This window comes from Protopterus annectens, chromosome 9.part0 (assembly GCF_019279795.1).
Source record: "Protopterus annectens isolate FY-2018-M chromosome 9.part0, PAN1.0, whole genome shotgun sequence".
NCBI lineage: Eukaryota > Metazoa > Chordata > Ceratodontiformes > Protopteridae > Protopterus > Protopterus annectens.
In genome coordinates this window covers 1,413,863,860-1,413,886,125 of record NC_056743.1, presented here as the reverse complement: position 1 = coordinate 1,413,886,125, position 22,266 = coordinate 1,413,863,860, and the positions used below count along the sequence as shown (strand labels likewise).

The following is a 22,266-nucleotide window of genomic DNA, read 5'->3' as shown; positions in this document are numbered from 1 at the left end:
GGAAAATGAAGATTTTAGAGTGCTTTCTATACATGTGAATAGTATTAAGAATATAGTAAGAAGAATACAAATTTTGGAGTTGTGTAATACATGCGATATAGATGTAATTATATTAGAAGACATAAGATTTTTAACAAAAGAAGAAAGATTACAAACACAGAAACTATGGGGAGAAAAGATAATCTGACATTTGAGAAATGAGAAAAGTTCAGGAATAGCCATATTCTGTAGAAATACAGTAAATATATTAGATGTAACTTTGGCAAAATAGGAAGACTAACCATTGTAGATTTAACATGGAGAGAACAAGTATACAGAATTATTACATTATACGAAAGGGAAAGCTTATATCAACAGATTTTAGACTATGCATTGATAAATATGAATACTATAATAACAGGGGACTTCAACTATTTAAGAGGCAAGTGCAAAAGAAAGAAAATTATATAAGAAAAATGTTAGAAGTTAAAAGATGTGATATGTTAAAACTTGGGGACAAAATTCATGGACTTACAAAAGGGGTATGTATAAAGTTGAAACATTATTTTATAGTATCAGAAAGTTTACTTATAGGAGAAGTGGTGGTAGTTGAAACAGGATTTTCTGATCATCCTGTACTATCGCTAGAGATAAAGCAAAACAAAGAATATATAAAAACTAGGCAAAGGAATAAAAAGGATAAACGAGAAGGCATGGAATGAAGAAGGAAAGAGATAAATAATACAGTTATGTAATGATCTTATTATTTTAAGAACATTTTATAAAAATCGGTCCAAATGGTGGATGATATTTAAGGAAAAATATAAACATGTTATTTACAGTGGTATTGTGATGTGAGAAAAGTAGAGAAAGAAAAATATAAAAGAACATATAATGAGGCATTGGAAGATTTAAAATATAATGACAGAAAGTACTTTGACAAAGAAAAAGAAACATGAAATAAATCAAGAAACAATATAAGGATTGTTATATAAGCAATATATTTTTACATGGAAAAAGAGAAGTATCAAATTACTTAAGCAGATTATGAATAGTGTAGTACAATATGTAGAAGAAACGTTTATAGAAAAAAGAAGTTAGTGAAAAACATGGAAAGTAAGAAAGTAAACAGAAAAAGAGAATAGAGTTGTAAAAGGAGATTTCTTTAAGTGAGCTAGATAACATATTAGGACAAGTAAATATAGATTCAACTGCAGGACCAGATTGAATACTGTACGAAATATATAAAAATTTAAGGAATTGGCAAAAAATATTTTTTAAATATTTTGAATGAATGGTTAAATGATGGTTTATGTATAAAGAATTATGTAGTGGAATGCTTACATTTATAAGGACAATAGAAGGCAATTAAAAAACTGGAGACCAATAGTATTAAATAATAATGATTATAAGATTTTTATGAAAATAATACAAAAGAGATTTGAAACTAAAACAGAAACTATTATGGAAGATAGTATATATAGTATAAAATGGAAGGATTGTCAAGAGTTATTAATGATAGAGAAACTGTGGATGACATTATGAACATAAAAGAATAAGCAAAACTCATGAGAGCAGACTATAATAAGGCATATGACACAACTGGACAGGAAATCTTATGGGTAATAATGAAAGAATATAATGTAAGTGAGAAAGTTAGGAAATTGTGTAGGTAAGCATGTAGTAATAATAAAGTAAAAATACTTGTAAATGGCTGGTTAAGCCAAGAGGTACATATGAAAAGTTGTATTAAGACAGGGATGTTTAATGAGTTGATACTCTTTGCATTAATTATGAATGTGATAGCATGCATAATTACATAATGAAGGAGGTGGGGTATAACATTTGAAGGGTTAAGAATTCCAGTTCTGTAAAGATATGCAGATGATATTATAATAATTGCAAAAAACAAAATTTGGATAAAAGTAGTAATAATTTGCACAAACGAGTGCCCTTTTCTTTTCAGAAGAACATATAAATTATCATTCAGAAATCCCTCACTCAGGCATTATTGACAATCTCACCCAGCTAGGTATCTATAACTAGAAACCCAGAAGATTTGGAGAAATTAAAAAGGACTAGGTATCAATCTTTATATCATTATATGGGTCACTAACTGGCTCACTGATAGAACACATATAGCCAAAATAGGGGAATCCACCTCCAACAGCAGACCTGTAACCAGTGGTGTTACACAGGGATCAGCCATGGGACCTCTACTGTTTGGAATCTATTTCTCCAAAGTACAAGCAAAAACTAGAGGTCTGTGTCTGACAAAGTTTGCTGATGACTGCAACCTGGGAGTGGTCATAAAATCTCCAAATTATTTCAACATCCTACAAGAGGGTCATACACAAACAAATGACTGGTGCCAAAGTCATGGCCTTAAATTCAATGCAAAAAATATATTACCATCCCTTTCTGTAAGAGTGGTGTTCCTGCTAACACCAACCCCAAAAGCAACACCCTAAATATGCATTCAGTGGTGATCACCATGTCTCCACAGTGGTAAGAAGGGCATTCTATATTGCTCATCTTATAAGTAAGGGCCTTGCCTCCAGAAAAAAAGAAGATATAACTTCCCTGTTCTCTTCCCTCATCAGGCCAATAATTGAGTACAACACCCCTTTTGGTATGTACCTTTCCAAGCACCTGCAGCAATTAGAGAGACCACAAAGGTTCCTCACAAGGAAAATTCAAGGTCTTCAGCATCTGTCCCGTATGGATCATCTTAAATTACTGTCATTTTATTCTGTTTCATACAGACTACTCAGAGGAGATCTATGTCTTACATACAAGGCAATCTCTGTCCCTGCTTTATTGGAAATGCCGCATATATGCAAGTCAAATGGTACATGGGTTACTCGCTCTAAAGACCTTAATCTGGTATGCAACATTAACAGAACTGCTGGAGGGACAGATTTGTCTCCCAGAGGTTATCACACCTTTGGAACAGACTCCCACTTCATGTCAAACAGAGCACCTCATTGGCCTTCTTCAAATGCAATCTGGACAATTGGATGGGTAACCTTAAATTCACTCTAGGGGTTCCACCTGTGTCCCTCTTGGACAGGGGCAATAGGTGCTGATCATGGAAATAACGGTAGAACTTGGCTAGGCTTGTAAGGGCCCTAGGGCCATTACCCTAGTAACTTTCTATGATCCTATGAAAAAAGGCTTACTGGATACATTTAGTACTCATGGGAAAATAGCATACTTAGCAAGAGTATTATGTTGCCAATAGTATTTGAAAAAGAATTACTGCAGATATTGTTTTTTCATTTATATGGGGTTCTAAATTAAAACCAGTAAAATGTGGATTTTTGTTTGTAAATAAAGAAGAAATAGGTTTAGGGTTAATTAACTCAGTGGTATAAGCTACTTCATTAAATTTGTACAAAGTGTTAAAATGAATAAATGAAAAAGATGAAAGATTAGTATTTATTTATTTATAAATAAACCAAAAACGAAATGGGCAAACCAAGACCAAGAAACCCAACAGCCCTCGACAGATAACGGAACAATAATGCCCAAGGAACGTTCAGTAAAACACACTTTAATAACAAATTAACGCTATACACAGTATGTTTTCGTTTTGTCACTTCATCACATGTGGGTCAAAGTTACAAGTACCTTGCTTTTCATACCTTCCTTAGTTCAAACCAACCAATAAAATAATCAAATTTTAATTGATTCAGTTACATACTGAAAAAAACAATTAACTATACATGGGCATATTTCCTTTCCTCCAAAACCACTGAACAATTTCAACACACTAAACCACAGTCCCCTAAATAAAATACTTATGATACAATTCTTAAAAACCTTAACACAAGTAACATATTACTACTTTAATTAAATTTTAAGTATTTTTTTTTAATTAAAAATGTATTATGTAAATGTATTAAAACCATTTGTGGAAGTTAAAAAATGCATTATACATATTTTGGTTCCCTCTTGTGGTAAAATAAAAAATTACATTTCAAAATGTTCCCTTTATAAAACATCCAAATGAGTTAAATAAATTTATTACAAGGTGGTGAATAATATATTTGTGGATATGTTTTACATAGATTAAAATGAGAAGACACATCTTTCTAACAACATTTTATTAGGTCTTGTTTTATCACAATTTTGCTGCTCTTAATTTTAGCAATGACTTCATAGAAATATGGTAATTTAACCCTGGTTTCTTATTTGCCTCCAGGGTTAATTGCCACCAAAGTTCTTTATACTCTATAGCCTCTTCCCATAACCCACCTCCAGTTGTTCTATCCACTTTTTCTAGTACAAAAACTTGCATCAATGCATTCCTGTGTGTGCTTGTATAATGCATTAGTGCACTTTCTGTTCTGTACCTCATATAGGTGTTCATATATTCTTCTCTTCAGTTTGCGTTCCCTCTTTCCTATGTAAAATCCCTCACATTCCTGACATACTGCTATATATACTAGTCCATAACTATCACAATTTGAAAATTCTTTGCTCTCAAGGACCTTGTTTCTACCTTTTAAGAAAATGCTTTCTTTATTATATATATTTGTGCACTGGGAACAGTGTCCACACTTGTAAGTACCTTTTCTCCTCTTATTCCTACCTGTCCCTTCTTTATAACTAGTTTCCAATAAATTCTTAAGGTTCCTGGCATTTTTATATACCACCTTCATTTTCTCTTTCTTAATACTTTCTAGGTCCGTGAGGGCCAGGAATCTTTCCCATTCTTTGTTAATAATGTCCCTAACTACATATGAACTAGTATTATGCTCCAATATTAAAGTCTTGTTAAGATTTTCTTTATTTTCCTCATTAGGGCTTATTTGGAGTGTAGTTTGTATCACAACCTGTCCAAGAATGGGCTGATATTTATTTTTTCTACCTTCTAATATCTCTTTTTCCACATCCTTTAACATTTTCACTGGGTAACCTCTTCCTTTAAGCATTTCTCTTAACAGATCAATTTCTTGGTAAAAATCTTCATCATTGGAAGTCATTCTACACCCCCTAATATATTGCCCTTTCACTATATTTCTTTTATAATATTTAGGGTGAGCACTATTAAAATGTAAAAAAGAATTTGAGTATGTTGTTTTTCTATATACTTTGGAATTAAATTTCTCCTCACTTTTATAAACCTCTGCATCCAGATATTGTAAATTCTCTTGGTTAGTCTTATATGTAAATCTTAGGTAATCAGTACTTTGATTTAAATATTTTATAAAATTTGCCACTTCTTTTTCAGCAGCCACCCAGAATATTACAATATCGTCCAAAAAAACGTTTGTATAAAATCCAATTTTTCTTATATATTGATTCTAATACCCATTTTTCTTCCCATTTGGCGAATACTAAATTGGCGTATGTGGGGGCACAGACTGCCCCCATCTCTACACCTTGAATTTGGTGAAAAAATTCACCTTTGTAGTAGACAAAATTATATTTCAAAACTAATTCCATAAGCTGCATAACCATAACTTTTTCATCTAAGGACAAATGGTCCTTATAAATATGAGGAGAAATGTAATTCCAAAGTATATAGAAAAGCAACATACTCAAATTCTTTTTTACATTTTAATAGTGCTCACCCTAAATATTATAAAAGAAATATAGTGAAAGGGCACTATATTAGGGGTGTAGAATGACTTCCAATGATGAAGATTTTTACCAAGAAATTGGTCTATTAAGAGAAATGTTTAAAGGAAGAGGTTACCCAGTGAAAATGTTAAAGGATGTGGAAAAAGAGATATTAGAAGGTAGAAAAAATAAATATCAGCCCATTCTTGGACAGGTTGCGATACAAACAACACTTCAAATAAGCCCTAATGAGGAAAATAAAGAAAATTTTAACAAGACTTTAATACTGGAGCATAATGCTAGTTCATATGTAGTTAGGGACATTATTAACCAAGAATAGGAAAGATTCCTGGCCCTCACAGACCTAGAAAGTATTAAGAAAGAGAAAATGAAGGTGGTATATAAAAATGTCAGGAACCTTAAGAATTTATTGGAAACTAGTTACAAAGAAGGGACAGGTAGGAACAAGAGGAGAAAGGGTACTTACAAGTGTGGACACTGTTCCCAATGCACAAATATATATAATAAAGAAAGCATTTTCTTAAAAGGTAGAAACAAGGTCCTTGAGGGCAAAGAATTTTCAAATTGTGATAGTTATGGACTAGTATATATAGCAGTATGTCAGGAATGTGAGGGATTTTACACAGGAAAGACGGAACGTAAACTGAAGAGAAGAATATATGAACACCTATATGAGGTACAGAACAGAAAGTGCACTAATGCATTATACAAGCACAAACAGGAATGCATTGATGCAAGTTATTTATTTTTTGTACTAGAAAAAGTGGATAGAACAACTAGAGGTGGGTTATGGGAAGAGACTATAGAGTATAAAGAACTTTGGTGGCAATTAACCCTGGAGACAAATAAGAAACCAGGGTTAAATTACCATATTTCTATTAGGTCGTTGCTAAAATTAAGAGCAGCAAAATTGTAATAAAAAGAAAAACAAGACCTAATAAAATGTTGTTAGCAAGACATGTGTCTTCTCATTTTAATCTATGTAAAACATATCCACAAATATATTATTCAGCACCTTGTAATAAATTTATTTAACTCATTTGGATGTTTTACAAAGGCAACATTTTGAAATGTAATTTTTTATTTTACCACAAGAAGGAACCAAAGTATGTATAATGCATTTTTTAACTTCCACAAATTGTTTTAATACTTTTACATAATACATTTTTAATTAAAAAAATTTACTTAAAAGATAATTAAAGTAGTAATATGTTACTTGTGTTAAGGTTTTTAAGAATTGTATCATAAGTATTTTATTTAGGGGACTGTGGTTTAGTGTGTTGAAATTGTTCAGTGGTTTTGGAGGAAAGGAAATATGCCCATGTATGGTTAATTGTTTTTTTTCAGTATGTAACTGAATCAATTAAAATTTGATGATTTTATTGGTTGGTTTGAACTAAGGAAGGTATGAAAAGCAAGGTACTTGTAACTTTGACCCACATCTGATGAAGTGACTAAAAACGAAAACATACTGTGTATAGCGTTAATGTGTTATCAAAGTGTGTTTTACTGAACATTCCTTGGGCTTTATTGTTCTGTTATCTGTCGAGGGCTGTTGGATTTATTTATTTATTTTACATTTGTTGACCGGGATAGTCCGACTGGATACATGTCCATTTTCAGCGGAGGCCCAGGGAGAAAAGCTCCACAAAAGGACTTTGATAAATACAATATGTTATAACAGACAAACAGTTTATAGAATACATGAAACACACTGTAAAAGCTAATTTTTATCAGTTATTTACACTATACATGGTAGGACAATAGATAAAAGATAGAATTATGTAATTCTTCATTAAGACACTTAGCATGCAATATCCAACTGAATTAGAGTCCTTGAGACACAGACATGATGCTAGTCAGGTTTAGAGCAAGGGCATAGCCAGTGTGATTTAAAATGTTTTCTGAGATATTCTTTGAATAGTGTATGTGAAGGTTCAAGAGTGAGGTCAGCCGGGAGTTGATTCCAGATTTTACCAGTCGAACTGGCAAATAAGGCTTCGCCAGCTGAGTTGTTGGATCTGACTGTTTGGATAAATAGTCTACTGGATGAGCGGAGTTTATTGTGATTACTATATGGACTGACAATATTTTTGAGTGCTGGTATATTATCAGGTTGGCGGAGAGCTTTATGAGCTATTGTGAGCTGGGTAAACTGTAGTAGGGAAGAAGGTTCAAGCCACCAAAGGAGAGTTAGATTGCGACAATGGTGAGTCCTATAGGCTGAACCAGTGGCAAATATAGCTATATGGTTGTAACAGTGGGATAGTTTGTTAATTTAAGTAATGCACAGGCCTGTGAGTAGGGGAGAGGCATAAAGGAGAGTGGATAGAAGATGAGAGTTGGCAATGGCAGTTCTGGCAAGAGGAGTGAGGAATGGTTTAAGCTTGTAAAGGGATCCAAGTTTTTTGTTTATGGTTTTGATGGTTTGATTGACATGTGCATCATATGTAAGATTATTATCTATTGCGACTCACAGGAGTTTGGTTTGGGCTTCAGGGAAGATAATGGTCCTATTGTTAAATATTATGGTAATGGTTGGAGGGTGGTACCTATGAGTGGCCATGAACAGGAGCAGCTTTTTTTTTTAGGGTTTAATAACAGACGGTGAATAGTGAGCCAGTTTTCAACAGTATTGAATGTACTCTGGGTTAAAGACAGCAGATCAGCTTGTGAGGTGGCTGAGCAGATCAACATGCAGTCGTCTGCATACTGAATACATGTTGCCATAGGAATAACGGTGTGGAGGTCATTAATAAACATGGAGAATAGGAGGAGTCCTAGTACTGAGCCCTGTGAGACTCCTAAGGAGATGGGTAGACAGGATAATAGCTTTTCTTGCCATATGACTGTCTGTTGGCATCCAGATAGATAGGACTGAAACCACTGGAGAGAGTGGTAGTCTAGGGAGAAGCCTTTCAGGCTCTGAATGAGTAACTGATGGTTAACCATGTCAAAAGCCTTATACAGATCTAGAAAGAGAGCAGAGTAGAGTAGATTGCTATTATGGTTGTGGTTAATGACATTAGAGGAGGAGAGAAGAGCTGAGGTGGAGCTGTGGAATGGTCTAAAGCCATGTTGAGAAACAGCCAGCAGCTTGCCTTGTATTAGGTGGCTCATGAGTTGTTTATTGATGCATTTTCCATTATTTTAACTAGTGGAGATAGAATGGCAATGGGTCTGAAGTTAGATAGTTCTGTGGAGCTACCACCTTTATGTAGAGGTATAACATGGGATACTTTCCAAATTGAGGGGACAGAAGCTTCATAACGTTCTGTTTATCAGGATTGAAATTGGGTAAGCTATGATGTCATCAGCCTTTTGCAAGTATTCTGCTGGGAGGAGGTCAGCAGCCAGAGTGGTAGGTTTTAATTTCTTGATAAGACAACGGATAAGAGTGGTAGGAACAGGTTGAAAGCTAAAGGAGAGGTTTGTCATTATCTAGGTTAGAGGAGGTGGGAGTGAGTTGGCTGGCCAGGGTCTGGATAGTTTCTGTGAAGAAACTATTGAAGATGTTTGCAATGATTTCTGGCAAATCATGGGTAAAGGCTACAGAGGAGGGAGTAGGAGTATGTCCTGGGTGAAGTAGCTTATTTATGCCAGCCCATAATTTTTTAGGTTGATTATGGTTTTTCTATTGCAAATGGTAGTAGAAGTTCTTCTTGTCTAGGATAATAGATGTTTTGGTATTTTTTCTTAATTGTTTATATCTAAGTTGATGTTGTGAGTCTTTTGTAGCATGCCAGGTGGCCCAAGCTTTATTTCTAGGTATGATTTTTAATTTAGCATCTTTTGAAAGCCATGGTGCTGATTTAGTTTTGGTTATGATGGTGTGGGTAGGGGCATGGGAGTCGAGGATGGCAAATCTGTTACTGAAGTATTCCACTGCATCATCCAATGGAAGTAGATTTAGGGGAGGCCAGTTGTATGTCTTGAATTCATTTTGGAAGTTGGTGAGGTTAAAGTTTTTGATAGATCTTATTGTTTTGTAGGAAGGTAATTGAGAGTTAACTGCTTTGAGCTTAATTATATAAGTGAGGCAGTGGATATTTAGGTCGTCGGGCAGAGTCCCTGACTTGTATAACTTGGGAAGGCCATTAAGTATCCCGTCTTGGGTAGTAGTAATGACCTGTGAAAACCCATACAGTTTAATATGGGTAGTGGGGTATACACAGGAGCAGGAGTTCCAGTCAATATTAAAGTCTCCAAGAATAATGGTTTCTTGGGGGTAGTTATTACATAACCATTGTAGGATATCTTCTAGGGTGCTAGCATTTTTACCTGGGGGAATGTAGACACAGACACTATATCTACATTTGTTTTTATTAATTTGAAGTCTGGTAATTAGGGTTTCAGCATTACTATCTTGGGGTGGTTGCTAGATATCTGCTGTGACTGTTAGGTTTGATTTGTAGAGAACAGCAACTTCACTGCCTTTCCTATTAGCTCTGTCATGTCTAAGTATTTGATAGCCAGGGGGTGTTACCTCATCATCTTTAGTTGTTGGTTTTAACCAGGTTTCAGTAAGATATAGTATGAATGGGGAATGTACTGCTAAGGGGGCATGCAGGTAGTGAACCTTATTATTTAAGGTTCTAATGTTTAGATGACAGGCTAAGAATGAGTTGTGGGGTCTAGTAGACAGAGTTATATTAGTAGGATTATTAGTGTAGGAGCTAGGTGCAACAGTGGAGACAGGGATAGGGTTAGGTTGGATGTTGCCATGCTTTGTTAGGTTGTAATGCAAGTTAGCTGTGAGTTTTAGTATTTTAAGTAAGAGTTTGTGGCAATATTTTGTTTTTAGGGTGGTGTAATTGGATCTGCTTGGGTAAAAGTATTTGGGGGTGGAGAAGTTGGATGAAAGGGGAGTAGAGAAGTATTCATGTTTGTTCAGTAGTGATAGGGAGGAGGTATGAAATTTGGGATACTGAAAACCTAGGTTGAATTGATTTTCATACATTGTGAGGTTAGGTGGGAGGGCTAGCAAGGTTAGTAAAGGAAGAATAAGGAGTACTTTGGGTACTGGCATTTTGACAGGTTGTAGTGTGATTTAGTTGTTACTATGAACAGACTGCAGAGAGACTTGATAATTGGCTTCTAGAGGAAGGCAGAGCTGTATGAGTGGAGCTTTGGTGATTATTCAATTAGGAGGGGTAGTGGTTTAATAGGTATAAATTCTGGGATACCAGGGGTGGGTGGAATTTCGGGGCAGGGTGGGGCACGAAGAGAGCCCGAACTAAGTGAGGTTGAGCAGAGCTGGGATTAACCGAATCTCAAGGTACCTTTGTTCAGGGTTTGCAAAGTAGGTAATTTCCCTAAGAGAAGCTAGATTTAAGTTATAGTTATACTGGCTGTTAAATAAACTGTTAGAGTAAGTAGATATCCATATTTATCCTTGGGTAACAATATTGTGAGTTACTGTATGTAAAACTAGGCTAGGTACAGTTATAGTAGTTTATAGGGACACGGGGTAATTTCCAGTGCTTTGAACCCACTTCAGAGTGGTAACAGTGAAAATATCCTTATGTTTGTAGATATTAACCTTGTATTGTCTTTTAAAAATAGTGGGGCAGTGATATACTTCTTCCAGTTCCTAGTCGCTAGCAGTTGGTAGTTCCCCTAACGTTTGTTGGCCTTTCAGTGGGAGCGCTGTAGAGATAGAACCTGAAATGGATAGAAGAGCCACTGTCTTAAGCACAGCTTATGTACGTAGGAGCTAAATCTCTACACAAGATTCATTAGATCAATCTCTGCTAAACACAAAAACTGTACCTCTTACTTTTTTACAGCATTCCAAAAGCCCATCGCCCAAGCTCAGTTAGTGAACAAATACATCACTATGCTTGTAAGCTGAAAATGCATTAATTTGTGTCAAGGCAGACTTAGGTGTATCAACTATTGTTGTGTCATTAAACAAATTAAATTAGTGCTATCCAAAGGTAATACACAGTAATCCTTAATACACTGTCTTGTCTGACTAACAAAGCAGCGTTCTCAGTTTTAAATTAGCAAGCTACGTCAAAACACTCATTTGATGTACAATGAGGTTAAATTTAAGTTATAGTTATACTGGCTGTTAAATAAACTGTTAGAGTAAGCAGATATCTATATCCTTGGGTAATAATATTGTGAGTGACTGTATGTAAAACTAGGTTAGGTACAGTTATAATAGTTTATAGGGGCACAGGGGTAATTTCCAGTGCTTTGGACTCAGTTCAGTATGGTAACAGTGAAAATATCCTTAGGTTTGTAGATATTAACCTTGTATTTTCTTTTAAAAATAATGGGGCAGTGATGTACTGCTTCCTGTTCCTAATCGCTAGCAGCTGGTAGCTCCCCTAACATAGCTGGTAAAATTATGATAAATTTTGGGGTATGGTAAAAAAGAGTAAAAGAGAAAAAGAGTGTATAAATGAGGAAATAAAATATTACCAAGAAAAAATATTTTGTGGAAAATAAAAACTGATGATATAGAAAAAGACAGAAAGTATGGTATAAGAATGTAACGAAACATTACTATGTAAAACCATGGCAAAATCTAATAGATGAAAAAAAATTAAAGCTATAAAAATAAATAAAATAAATCAAAGCAGATACCAAATCTATTCCTCTATCAACATTTAATAAATTCTATCACTTTCTCACTCCCCCCCCCTCACAAATAAAAATCAAATCATCTATAAACCTAAAATACTTCATTACGTACTTATTAAAAAAATAAAATTTATCAAGTGGGATAAGCTGAATCTTCCAATGGAACAGGGCGGATTGGGATTACCCAATTTGAAGGGGCACTTCAGAGGTATGCAGTTAAGGCTCCTAAACACAGCACAGGCAGAAAGCCATAATTCAAAGTGGAAAGGGATGCTGATGAAATGGGGGGAAGCTCAAGAAACAAGGAGAGATTGGGATTTTGGATACAGACCTTTAAGGAAAATAACAATAACCATACAGAATATTATATCCATAATGTAGCAGAAAGTATGCTAAGACCTAAGCCAACATGGGAATGGAGAAAGGAGATTTTGCCAATCAGGGTGACTGCAATTAGGGATATTGAGAATAGGCAAAAGGAGGCTGGAATTTACTGGAGAAAACAGGCAAAGGAACCAAGGTAGTGGGAAAAATGATAGAATGGAGAGACGCCAAGAATTTATTTGGACTGCAGGTTAGAGATTTCCTTCCCTATCAAGGATTGATATCAGAGTATAAGCAAAGAGAAGGAAATAGAGGGTCCTAAATGAAAGACCAGCACTGCTACTGCTTTTAGTAGAATATAGAACAGAAGCTGCAATTAAAGAAGGAGTAATTCGTACAGCATATAAAATATTGCATGATAACTATAAGAATCAATCAGAGGAGGTTAGAAAGGATTGGAAAGAGAGACTGAATAATTCACAAAGAAACAATGGCAGGATATATGTATGTCTACCAAATATGTAACAAAATCTAGAAGATTTAGAATTTTTGCTTGGAAATGTTTACATAGATATTTTTTATACCCCAACTAGACTCCAGAGAAATTTTCCTCGGGTAAACAGCAAATGTTGGAGGTGTGATGGGGAAGAAAGAGATAATCGGGAACATATGTTCTGGGAGTGCAGTGAGTTGGTGGACTTTAAGGATTCCCTGCAGGATGCACTTTTGGAGATGCTGAGTGGGCAGATTGGTGTGATGGGGAGGATGATTTTTCTGAGCTATGATACAGAATCAGAATTGCCTAGACATGATAAGGCCTTGCAGTGTCTAATTATAGTGACTGCCAAAAAAGCAATTACTGCAAAATAGAAATCAAAATCAAAACCAACTATACTAAAAGTAGTGAATATAGTAACAGAGATAAAGCAACTAGAACTGAGATATTTAGAAAAGGGAAGGAGCAAACTGCATAGGAAAAACAATGGGAATTGTGGGAATAATACATACAGGGGAAGAATGAGGTTTAAAAGAAGGCAGGACCTAAATGAGCTATGTGATGTTTGACTGAAAATCACTGGACAGATTCTAAGTGATGCAAAATGCTTGCAACTAGGATTGTACAAGTGTGGTTTGTTTTCATTTATTTAAATGTATGACTGCCTATGTCATAAATGATGCCTTAATAAAGATGTTACTTGTTAAAAAAGGGCAGGAGTTGAATAATCTATGTAATGTTGTTTAGGTTATATAATATATAGCAATATACGTGAAGCATAATGTTTGTAAAGGTGAATTTATTAATACAGTTTGATTACTTTTATACACATGTAAATGTTAGCCTGTGTCACAAATGATAATTCAATAAAGGTGTTAAGAAACCTCTGTTGTAGCAGTTTTCGGTGAAATATAAATACATGTCACTGTAATCCTCCTCCCTTGTCAGCAGCCCCTTACTACTACAAATCTATCATTATCATCTTTTTTTCCTCTTGTATCACTAATGGAGCTCCTCTAGCATTTAATATAAGTGTTCCCCTTTTTCTTTGTCACAAATATTCCGCTGAATAACCAGATATTATCACACATATTATGTACGACAGTTTTTTTTAAATGTCTACAGTGAGCTTTTGTGTTACATGCATTCACTAATGTTTGGTAGGCTAGTCTTTCATACAGTTGTTTTTTGTCATGTCGTTTTGAACCTGTGTCAAATCTTAGAAGACTTTTTGTTTTAATGAAAACCCTCAAACAAACGTATCTCAAAATCTATTAACTTAATACAAACACACAAAACTATGCACATCTTCAAATAATGAAATTTAACCATCCTAATATGAACAACTGTCCCAGACTGACAGCCACACTTGTATGCTTTCACCAAACTATAATGAAGGTTATCCATGCGTCTACTTCCAGCAAGTGCTGTCTGTTTTTGTCTTATCTTTATTCCTCTACTAAATGTAGAAAACAACTTGAATGCTTTCAGAAAACATTATCTTTTAGCCACTGAAAGAAATTTTTTTTTAATTGCCCTCTTATCAGCTTTTCACAGAAACATACGAACCAGAGACATAGTTTCCTTCAGCTACAAGTTTCTCAAGTTGCACTGTGAACATTTATTTGCTAAAGGAAAAGTTTTCATTCCATTCATTGCTCTTTTACTTACTTGCTTTCACTTAAACCTTGTTGTTAGATTAAGCCAAGGGCCTTAATCCAGTCATTCCCCTATGCAAAAGTAAAAACGTATATTAATTTTACTTATATCAAGCTCACTGTACTTTTACAACCCATCTCTCACCTCAACAACCTACAATTACAGACTTTTATCTTAAACATGCTTTTGTCTAGGCTTTCCCCTTTTTTTCATACTGCAGTGCCTACATTTCTTAAAACTAAACAAGAAGAAAGAAAGAAAGAAGAAAAAAAAAGGACAACTGTTTACTTTAGTATCCCTATAACACATAAAAATAACTGAAAAAGCATTACTAAATATATCATGCAGCACAGGTCATGTTTTAGAAAAACACTGTTAAGAACAAAAATGTTTTACTTACATTTACCTCTTTCTTTCCTCTTTCACTCTCCTTAATGTTCTTCCAAGCATTAAGTAAGGCATATGTTTTGGCGTACCCTACAAGTTTAATAAAGTAAAAAAAGTCCAATATTTCCAGGTTTTCTTGTTCCACCATATTTCAGAAATGTGACTGATGCTTTGTAATCTCATATTTATTTATTCATTTTAGAGTTACTGGATTTCTTCCTGTTGATCTCCATCTACCAACTCCAGTCTCTGGTTCATTTTCAATGTACTCCTGATTCTTCTTGTCAACTATTGTGCTATTTTGTGCTCTCAAACATTTCCTTTGGAAGTTTGGAAAAGGTTTCATTGGCACAGTCTGTCCATGACCTTTATTATCAGAAGAATAAGAAGCATGGTACTCTTCAGTTTAGTAGCTCAGTTTTTAATGGACAAACTTTTGTATTTCCTCTTTAGCATGTTCTGCATGAAAAAATGACTTTGACCCTTCAGGAAAAATATTCTGAAGCAGCAGCTTGAACCTTCCACCTGCCTCTCCACATTCCTTGATTGCTGGAATAAATTTACTCTTCTGCCTTGTGTACAGTAAGTAATCATCTTCCACCAATACACTACTGTCTCCAACTTTTAGTACTTTTCCCTTACTCCACAGTTTTGTCAGGATCAATGTTTTCTGTTGGTAGGATTGTTCTTTACTATTAGAGGTCTTGGCTGCTTTCTCCTTGCCAGGTTTGTAGCATACACATGATGTGCCATTTCAAATTAACAACTCCTGCTGTGGAATACCAGTTCAGTTGCTTACTTGTGCTTTCATAGAATTAATAAAGTCTGTTCATTCCAGTCTCTCTGGTACAAGAGAAAATCTCAAGTTTTCTCTCTGTGCCCTGTCTTCTAACTCTACCATTTTTTGCAACAGCTCTTCCTGAGAAGTCTAATACTCAGCCAGCCTTTTCCTCATTTTAGCCTCTGAGTTTTACAGTTTTACCGGTTCATCTGAATAATTAGCTAAAGCTTTTTCTGTTTTTTTTTCCAGTATTTTATTATCTGAGTTGATCCAATGTTTCATTTATTTTAATCAATGAGTACATTTGATTTATTTTTCCTGTAAATTGCTAGAAGCAATTTCTTGTACAAAAGCTGAGGCTTGAACTGCCTTTTGCCACAGGATTCTTCTCAGTCTGTGTTTTTTTTTTTCCCTACACATTTTCTGGGCTGATTTTCTTTTCTATCAGGTTCTCTAAATGTCTTCTTTGCTGGCATCCAGATAGCGTACATACTAGCCAGTAACTGAACTTCACTCATGCTGATAATATCAATGGTTCTTATTTCTCAGTTAATTTTTGTTTCATACTAAGGGAGCTAAAATTAGGGGGTTGATCAGTGAGTAGCCATCTTTAAAATATTTTTTTTCATTTCTGTACATTTATGTACTCATTTTCTTCTCTAACATTGTGGTGCAACAATGGTATTTTTATATTTAAATGCATTTCTGTAGAGAATTACATTTTTGCTTCCCCATACTTTAGAAGAAATCTTGTTTTTAACCTTCCTGGCCCACTATCTTTGCTGTTTCCAAACCAGCTATTTACCAATTAAGGGAATGCAGCAGTCTTCTGAATTTCTGGATCTTTCTTGGGTTAATCTTTGTCTTTATAAGACTCGCATATATGAAGTATCTGACTGGTGGTTCTTAAAGACACAGAAGATCTTTAAGAAGAAAAAATAAATAAATATATAACAATTCTGGTTAGGAATCTGCTAAATCTATTATTTTACATGAATCCGGAGATAAATTAGAATCCGATGTTGCCCTTTCCATCCGACTCAGCATATGGGTATATCAGATCAGAATAGATCAGACATCGGCAACTTTTCAGACTCTTGGCTCAGGTACATCCCCTCTACCTATAACACCCTTCCATCTATACAGCACCTTGGATCTCATTTGCCACTCATTAGACTTGGATGCTCTCTATGAGCTTTGCAACTCACTGGATTTTTTTCACAGATAAGTAATTTTTTCTTGCTAAGAGACTTGACTGTTTTGCTAACTTAAGCTCTTTGCTCTCTTTCTGGACTATTAAGTGTTGGAAAATGCTGTTATGTTGTGGTTTTATCTTCTTACCTTTTAAAACCTTCATTCTCACTTTGCAAAAAAAAAAAACTTTTCTTCTTACTAGAAGTTTAGAGAGGTGGTGTTTTTGATCTTTAGGGTCCTATTTTTTCAGTGAGTCTTTGCTGGGCTGGTAGCTGTTGCTAGACGTTGTACTGTTTTAATTGTTGAGTGAGTATACTCGCTGTGATACTTCTTCATCCACCATTAGTGACAAGCCTTCAAGTGCACCTCTTGTGGGCACAAGATCTCCCCTACAGATCCACATTCTCTGTGCATGTACTGTTTAGGAGTGGATCACTTACATGTAGAATGTGAGCCGTGTGCTTCCTTTGGTGCCAGAGTTGTAGTCAAGTGGCACAAAAAGTTGGTCTTGACTGGTCTTCCCATGCCCCTGCAGAAGAATCAACCCCCTCCGTCTTGGCCTCTGCTTCCTCTTATGCAAAGAAAACTGGGGATAATGCAAAATCTTCAAAAGAAAAAGGAGAGAATAAGGACATAAACAGAGAGAAAAAGAGAAGAGATAAATTTGATGGAAAGAAAAGGGGTCAAAAACTTCTTCCGAACCTTCAGTTCCATGGTGTCCAACTTCTAAAGCACCAAGGTTATCGGATCCAGTTCCTGTCCAGGAATCCCCATCTCACTCTCTGAGATTTTCTCCACAGCCAGCTAGTCATTGGCTCCATAATCCTAGCTTGCAGGAGAGATTGATGCATTAGTCTTCCAGGCCCCCTTCAGTGGCACCATCCTTCAGGTCCTTTTGGTCATCAAGGAGGCTGTCCAAAGCCAGCACTGACAGGATGATGTAGATGTTTCTCATGACCCAATTCCAGATGGGGCACCTCCCAGTACCTTCCCCCAGGTGTACTGGGCCTGGTCCCTACAAGTCCTCTTCTAGTATCTCCTACGTTCCAGCTCTTGGATCTGGTGGTTAGGGAAAAGAGTTTTTCATGTGGGATGTTATTGGAGCTGATAGCTTGGTCAGCTTTGACTCTGTCCATTTTCCTTACCTGCTTGACTACGATGACATTATATCTTAAGGGGTCTTGAAGCCATCCCTTCCTCTAGGTGCATCAGCTGTGCACAGCTCACCATGAATGTCTGCCCCACTGCTGAGTGTGGACAGATCCTGAGAAGTTCCCCTTTAGGATTATTCAGATCCCAAGGGTCCTTTCTCAATTCTGATTTTGACTTCAGCATTTGTGGCTTCTGAAAGGGTACCTGAAGGTCAACAGAGGTCTCTAACTCAGCTCCATCCCAATCCCCTCTGTATTTTGCAGTTGCTTATTCCAATCATCCTGTCAGACAAGGGCAGCCAGTTCTTTTTGCCTTGAGCACACTCACAATCCAAGTTCACCTTCTGTTTCTCAGCCTTCCCTGGAGCCTCCCACCATGGAAGGGCATACTTACTTCAAGGAAGGTATGGAGATGGTTCCCTAAGATCCCCCTTAGAAGACGTTTCCTTTGGAGCCATCCTAGAATTGGTGAGGCAGAAAGGGGTCAGTTCACTGATGCTCCCTCCCAAGAACAGTCAGTATTCCCTGAGGTATTTGGTGTAGCCCATCTTTTTCCTAAAGTAGTCTCTTCCCTGAGGAGCTCATTAACTTGGTCTCTCAGTGGGAATGGAAGGAATCAGAAGTGGTAGAGCTGATACCCGAGAAGTCTGATAAAATCTTGGTTACCCCTGGCAAAAGACTCCATTGGAGCAGGGGTCTTGCTGTAGATGTCATCATGGTCACAGCAGCCACAAAAAAAGGAGCTATCAGAAAGGAGATTTACTGTTCATCCCCCTAACAGTGAGTCTGGACCATTGGACATGTTTGCAAAAGTGAACTTACACTTCAGCTATGTTTACTTTACATGTGCTGAATTATATGGCTCACCTGACATGCTTCTAAAGACTTGACCAAGAAGTTTTCCAAGTCCCTATCAGGTATGTTATCTGCTGATGTACAAATGTTTGTAGAACCACTTCTAACCACCCTCCACTCCATATCTAATGTGTCCATGCACTTGCTATCAAATAGAGCTGCTGGCACCATTATTGCTATATGCCAACAGTCCTGGATGTGTCTTTGCGACTTTACGTAGAGCTTCAAGATGTCCTTTTTGAATGTCCCTTTAAATGTGCCCAGCATTTTTGTACCCAAGGTCGACAAAATGCTCACCAGAAGTGAACAGGAGGGCAAAACACTGTCTGGCATGGATATCAGATTTCTGACCACCCAAAGGGCTTTCTCCTGGAATCAAAGGGGTAGAAAGAGGTTGTGGTTTCAAATGTCCCATGGTTTTGCTCAGGACATTCCGGGTGACAGATCTGCCAATGGCAGAGGGGGAAACAACTTTAATGGATGTTGCCACCACGGTAGCGGTGGCCAACAGAATTAAGGATGTTTTGGTCCCTTTACTGAGAAACCCTTCCAGCACTTCTGAACGGTGTTCTGAATGTTACACTCTGGAGGCAGTTGGATGACACCTATCTTTAAACCCTTAAATATGGTTAGCCATCAGATACGATTCTTGGGTGCAGAAAATTAGAAACAGAGGTTAAATTACACTCTATTTCCTATTCACTGAATAAAAGAAAACTTCCCAACATTCCTGCCAGTCAGAGGAAGGCAGCAGCTATGTAGGCTTCAAAGCTGCTAGAAAAGCGAGTCATCCACGAGGTCCTGCCAGACAAGCAAGGATCTGAAGTCTATTCAAGATTCTTTTTGGTTCTGAAAAAGTTCAGGGACCTCAGGCTCATTCTGCACATCAGTCACCTGAAACAGTTTGTAAAAATGGGTGAAATTCCAGATGCTCAGAGTTCAAGCCATTCTGCCAGTTTTGAGGAAAGATGACTGGATGTGCTTGGTGGATCTGTAAATGGTCTACTATCACATCAAAATAGTGAGACATTCCAGGAGGTTTCTCTACTTTCAGATGAGAGCCAATAGATTCCAGTTCAGGGCATTACACACTTTGGTCTCACCACAGCCCCCATTGTGTTTACTAGGTGTATGGAAGTGGCTGCAGAGAGCATCATAGGCTGCAGGGGTTCTGAGTTTTCCCATATTTAGACAACTGTCTCATCACTGCTCTCATGAGTGATCTACTTGTTCAGGACAGGGATTACTCACTCCAACTATGTCACCAACTAGGGATTAGTGTTAAATTTAACAAAAGCCAGCTGATCCTGGTTCAAACAACAGAATTCATAGGGTGTCACATGGGCACAGTTTCTCAAATTGCCAGACTTCCACCACACTTCAGAGTACTCTCTCTCTCTACATCAGTGAGTTTCTGAAGTTCTTTCTCACTCAAAGCCCCAGGAAAGGCTTATCCTTTGACTACTGGGGTAGATGGCTTTTTTGATTACACCTTTTCCTCGTGCCAGGTTTCACATGAGAGTTCTGCACAAGATTCTTTCTTTTCAATGGTCTATGCTGTATCAACCCATGCAATTTCTTGCTTGTCTAATGTCAATATGCAGACATCATATTCATGGTGGCTGACTTCCCTGCTGGTTAGTCTTGGTCGCTCTTTCATCTTTCCACCCTCCATCACCACAGTGACTACACATCTCCCTTGTGGGGTAGAGTTGGCATGTAGAAGGGAAGACTGTCCAACACCTGTGGACAGCATCAGAGGCCAAACTTTAAACAATGTCTTGGAGGTGACAGTAGTCCTCTTAGCATTTTAGGCATTTCAGGACTCCCTCCCCAAGCATGTGATTTCTATACAGACAGGCAATATGGCAGTAGTCTGTTACATCAACATACAGAGGGGAACCCAGTCATACCAATTATATCAAAAAGCCATGAGGAGTTGGCAGTGGGTGATATCTTCCTAATGCTTTCTAGTGGCAGTGCACATCTTGGGGTGTTCCAATGTTTTAGTGGAAAAATTAAGTTGGTCCATTCTCCTGCCTCATGAGTAAACTCTCAGTCAGTTAGCGGTTACCAAGATCTTCAGCCTCAGGGGCCACCCTTGTTGTGATCTTTTTACAAATGCTCTCAACACCAAAATGCAGCAGATACTTTGCCTTGATTCACCAGGAAGGACAGTTATCGTGGGACATTCTGACTCACAGGCCTCCATTGCACATTTTCATCCTTACAACTTATACAAATGTTTCTTCAGAAAGCAATTGGGTGCAAGTCAAGAGTGATTCTATTGCCCCCTTTTGGTCTCATCAAATCTGGTTTCCCTTCCATGACCTTATCTAAAACAACCTCACTGGGTGCTGGACTCACTTCTAGAACTCCTGTCTCACCCTTCCAGCCAGTCTCACTGGAATATCAAAGCCCTGAAATTAACCACTTGGTTTCTCCATTTCCAATCATTGTCAGAAATAGCAGGCCATCTTCTTCTGTACTCCATATCCTATCCTCTTCACAAAAAACAGCCACCAGAAACATTTACTGAATTAAGATAAAGAAATCTGCAATTTGGGCCTCGTCCAAAGGTCTGGATACCTTTTCGGCTACATTACCTTACATTCTTGATTTTTTTGGCAGGGCATTTTCAGGAAGTTGAGTTTTCCTGCCGTCATGGTAGAACTGGCGCCATCTCTCTAACTTTCATGTTGGAGAAAATCAGCCCCCCCCCCCCACCAGTTGCTTCAATGAAATTCTACAAGGCTTTTTTATGAGTAACTTTCCTTATAAGACCTCAGTTGAGGGATCCAATTCCCACTTGGGACATTACTTTGTTGCTTCAGGCTCTGACTACAACTCTTTTTGAACTGGCAGCTTCAGTGGAACTCACATTTCTGTCTTGGAAGACTATTTTCCAGGTGGCTGCTACTTCGCGTAGGAGGATATCAGAGTTGCAAGCACTGCCATGTAAACCACTATATCAGATTTTCCATAAGGATAGGGTTTCTCTTTGAACCAATCCTAACTTTTTTCCAAAACTTGCTTTAGAAACTGCCCTTAATCATAGCATTAACTTGCCAATTTTATTTCCAAATTTTTCCAACAAATGAGAGTATGCTTTAGATTTGATTGATGTTCATTATCAGTTGAGGTTTTATTTTTAATGTACCTAAAGTCTTAGAAAAACTGATCAGCTCTTTGCTTCCTTTTGCATGGTCAGATTGGAAGGTGGTGTGTCTAAATTTGCACTATCCTGGTTGCTA

The 22,266-nt window shown here is 36.9% G+C and overlaps 1 protein-coding gene across 1 annotated transcript in view; it reads right to left on the bottom strand.

The window, feature by feature from the left end:
* The window catches only part of LOC122810691 (myoferlin-like), a 1,883,765-nt gene that overhangs the window by 1,059,405 nt on the left and 802,094 nt on the right, over positions 1–22,266 (bottom strand). The window contains 1 exon segment of the mRNA XM_044082260.1: positions 4,556–4,565. Coding sequence (XP_043938195.1) covers positions 4,556–4,565 — 10 coding nt within the window.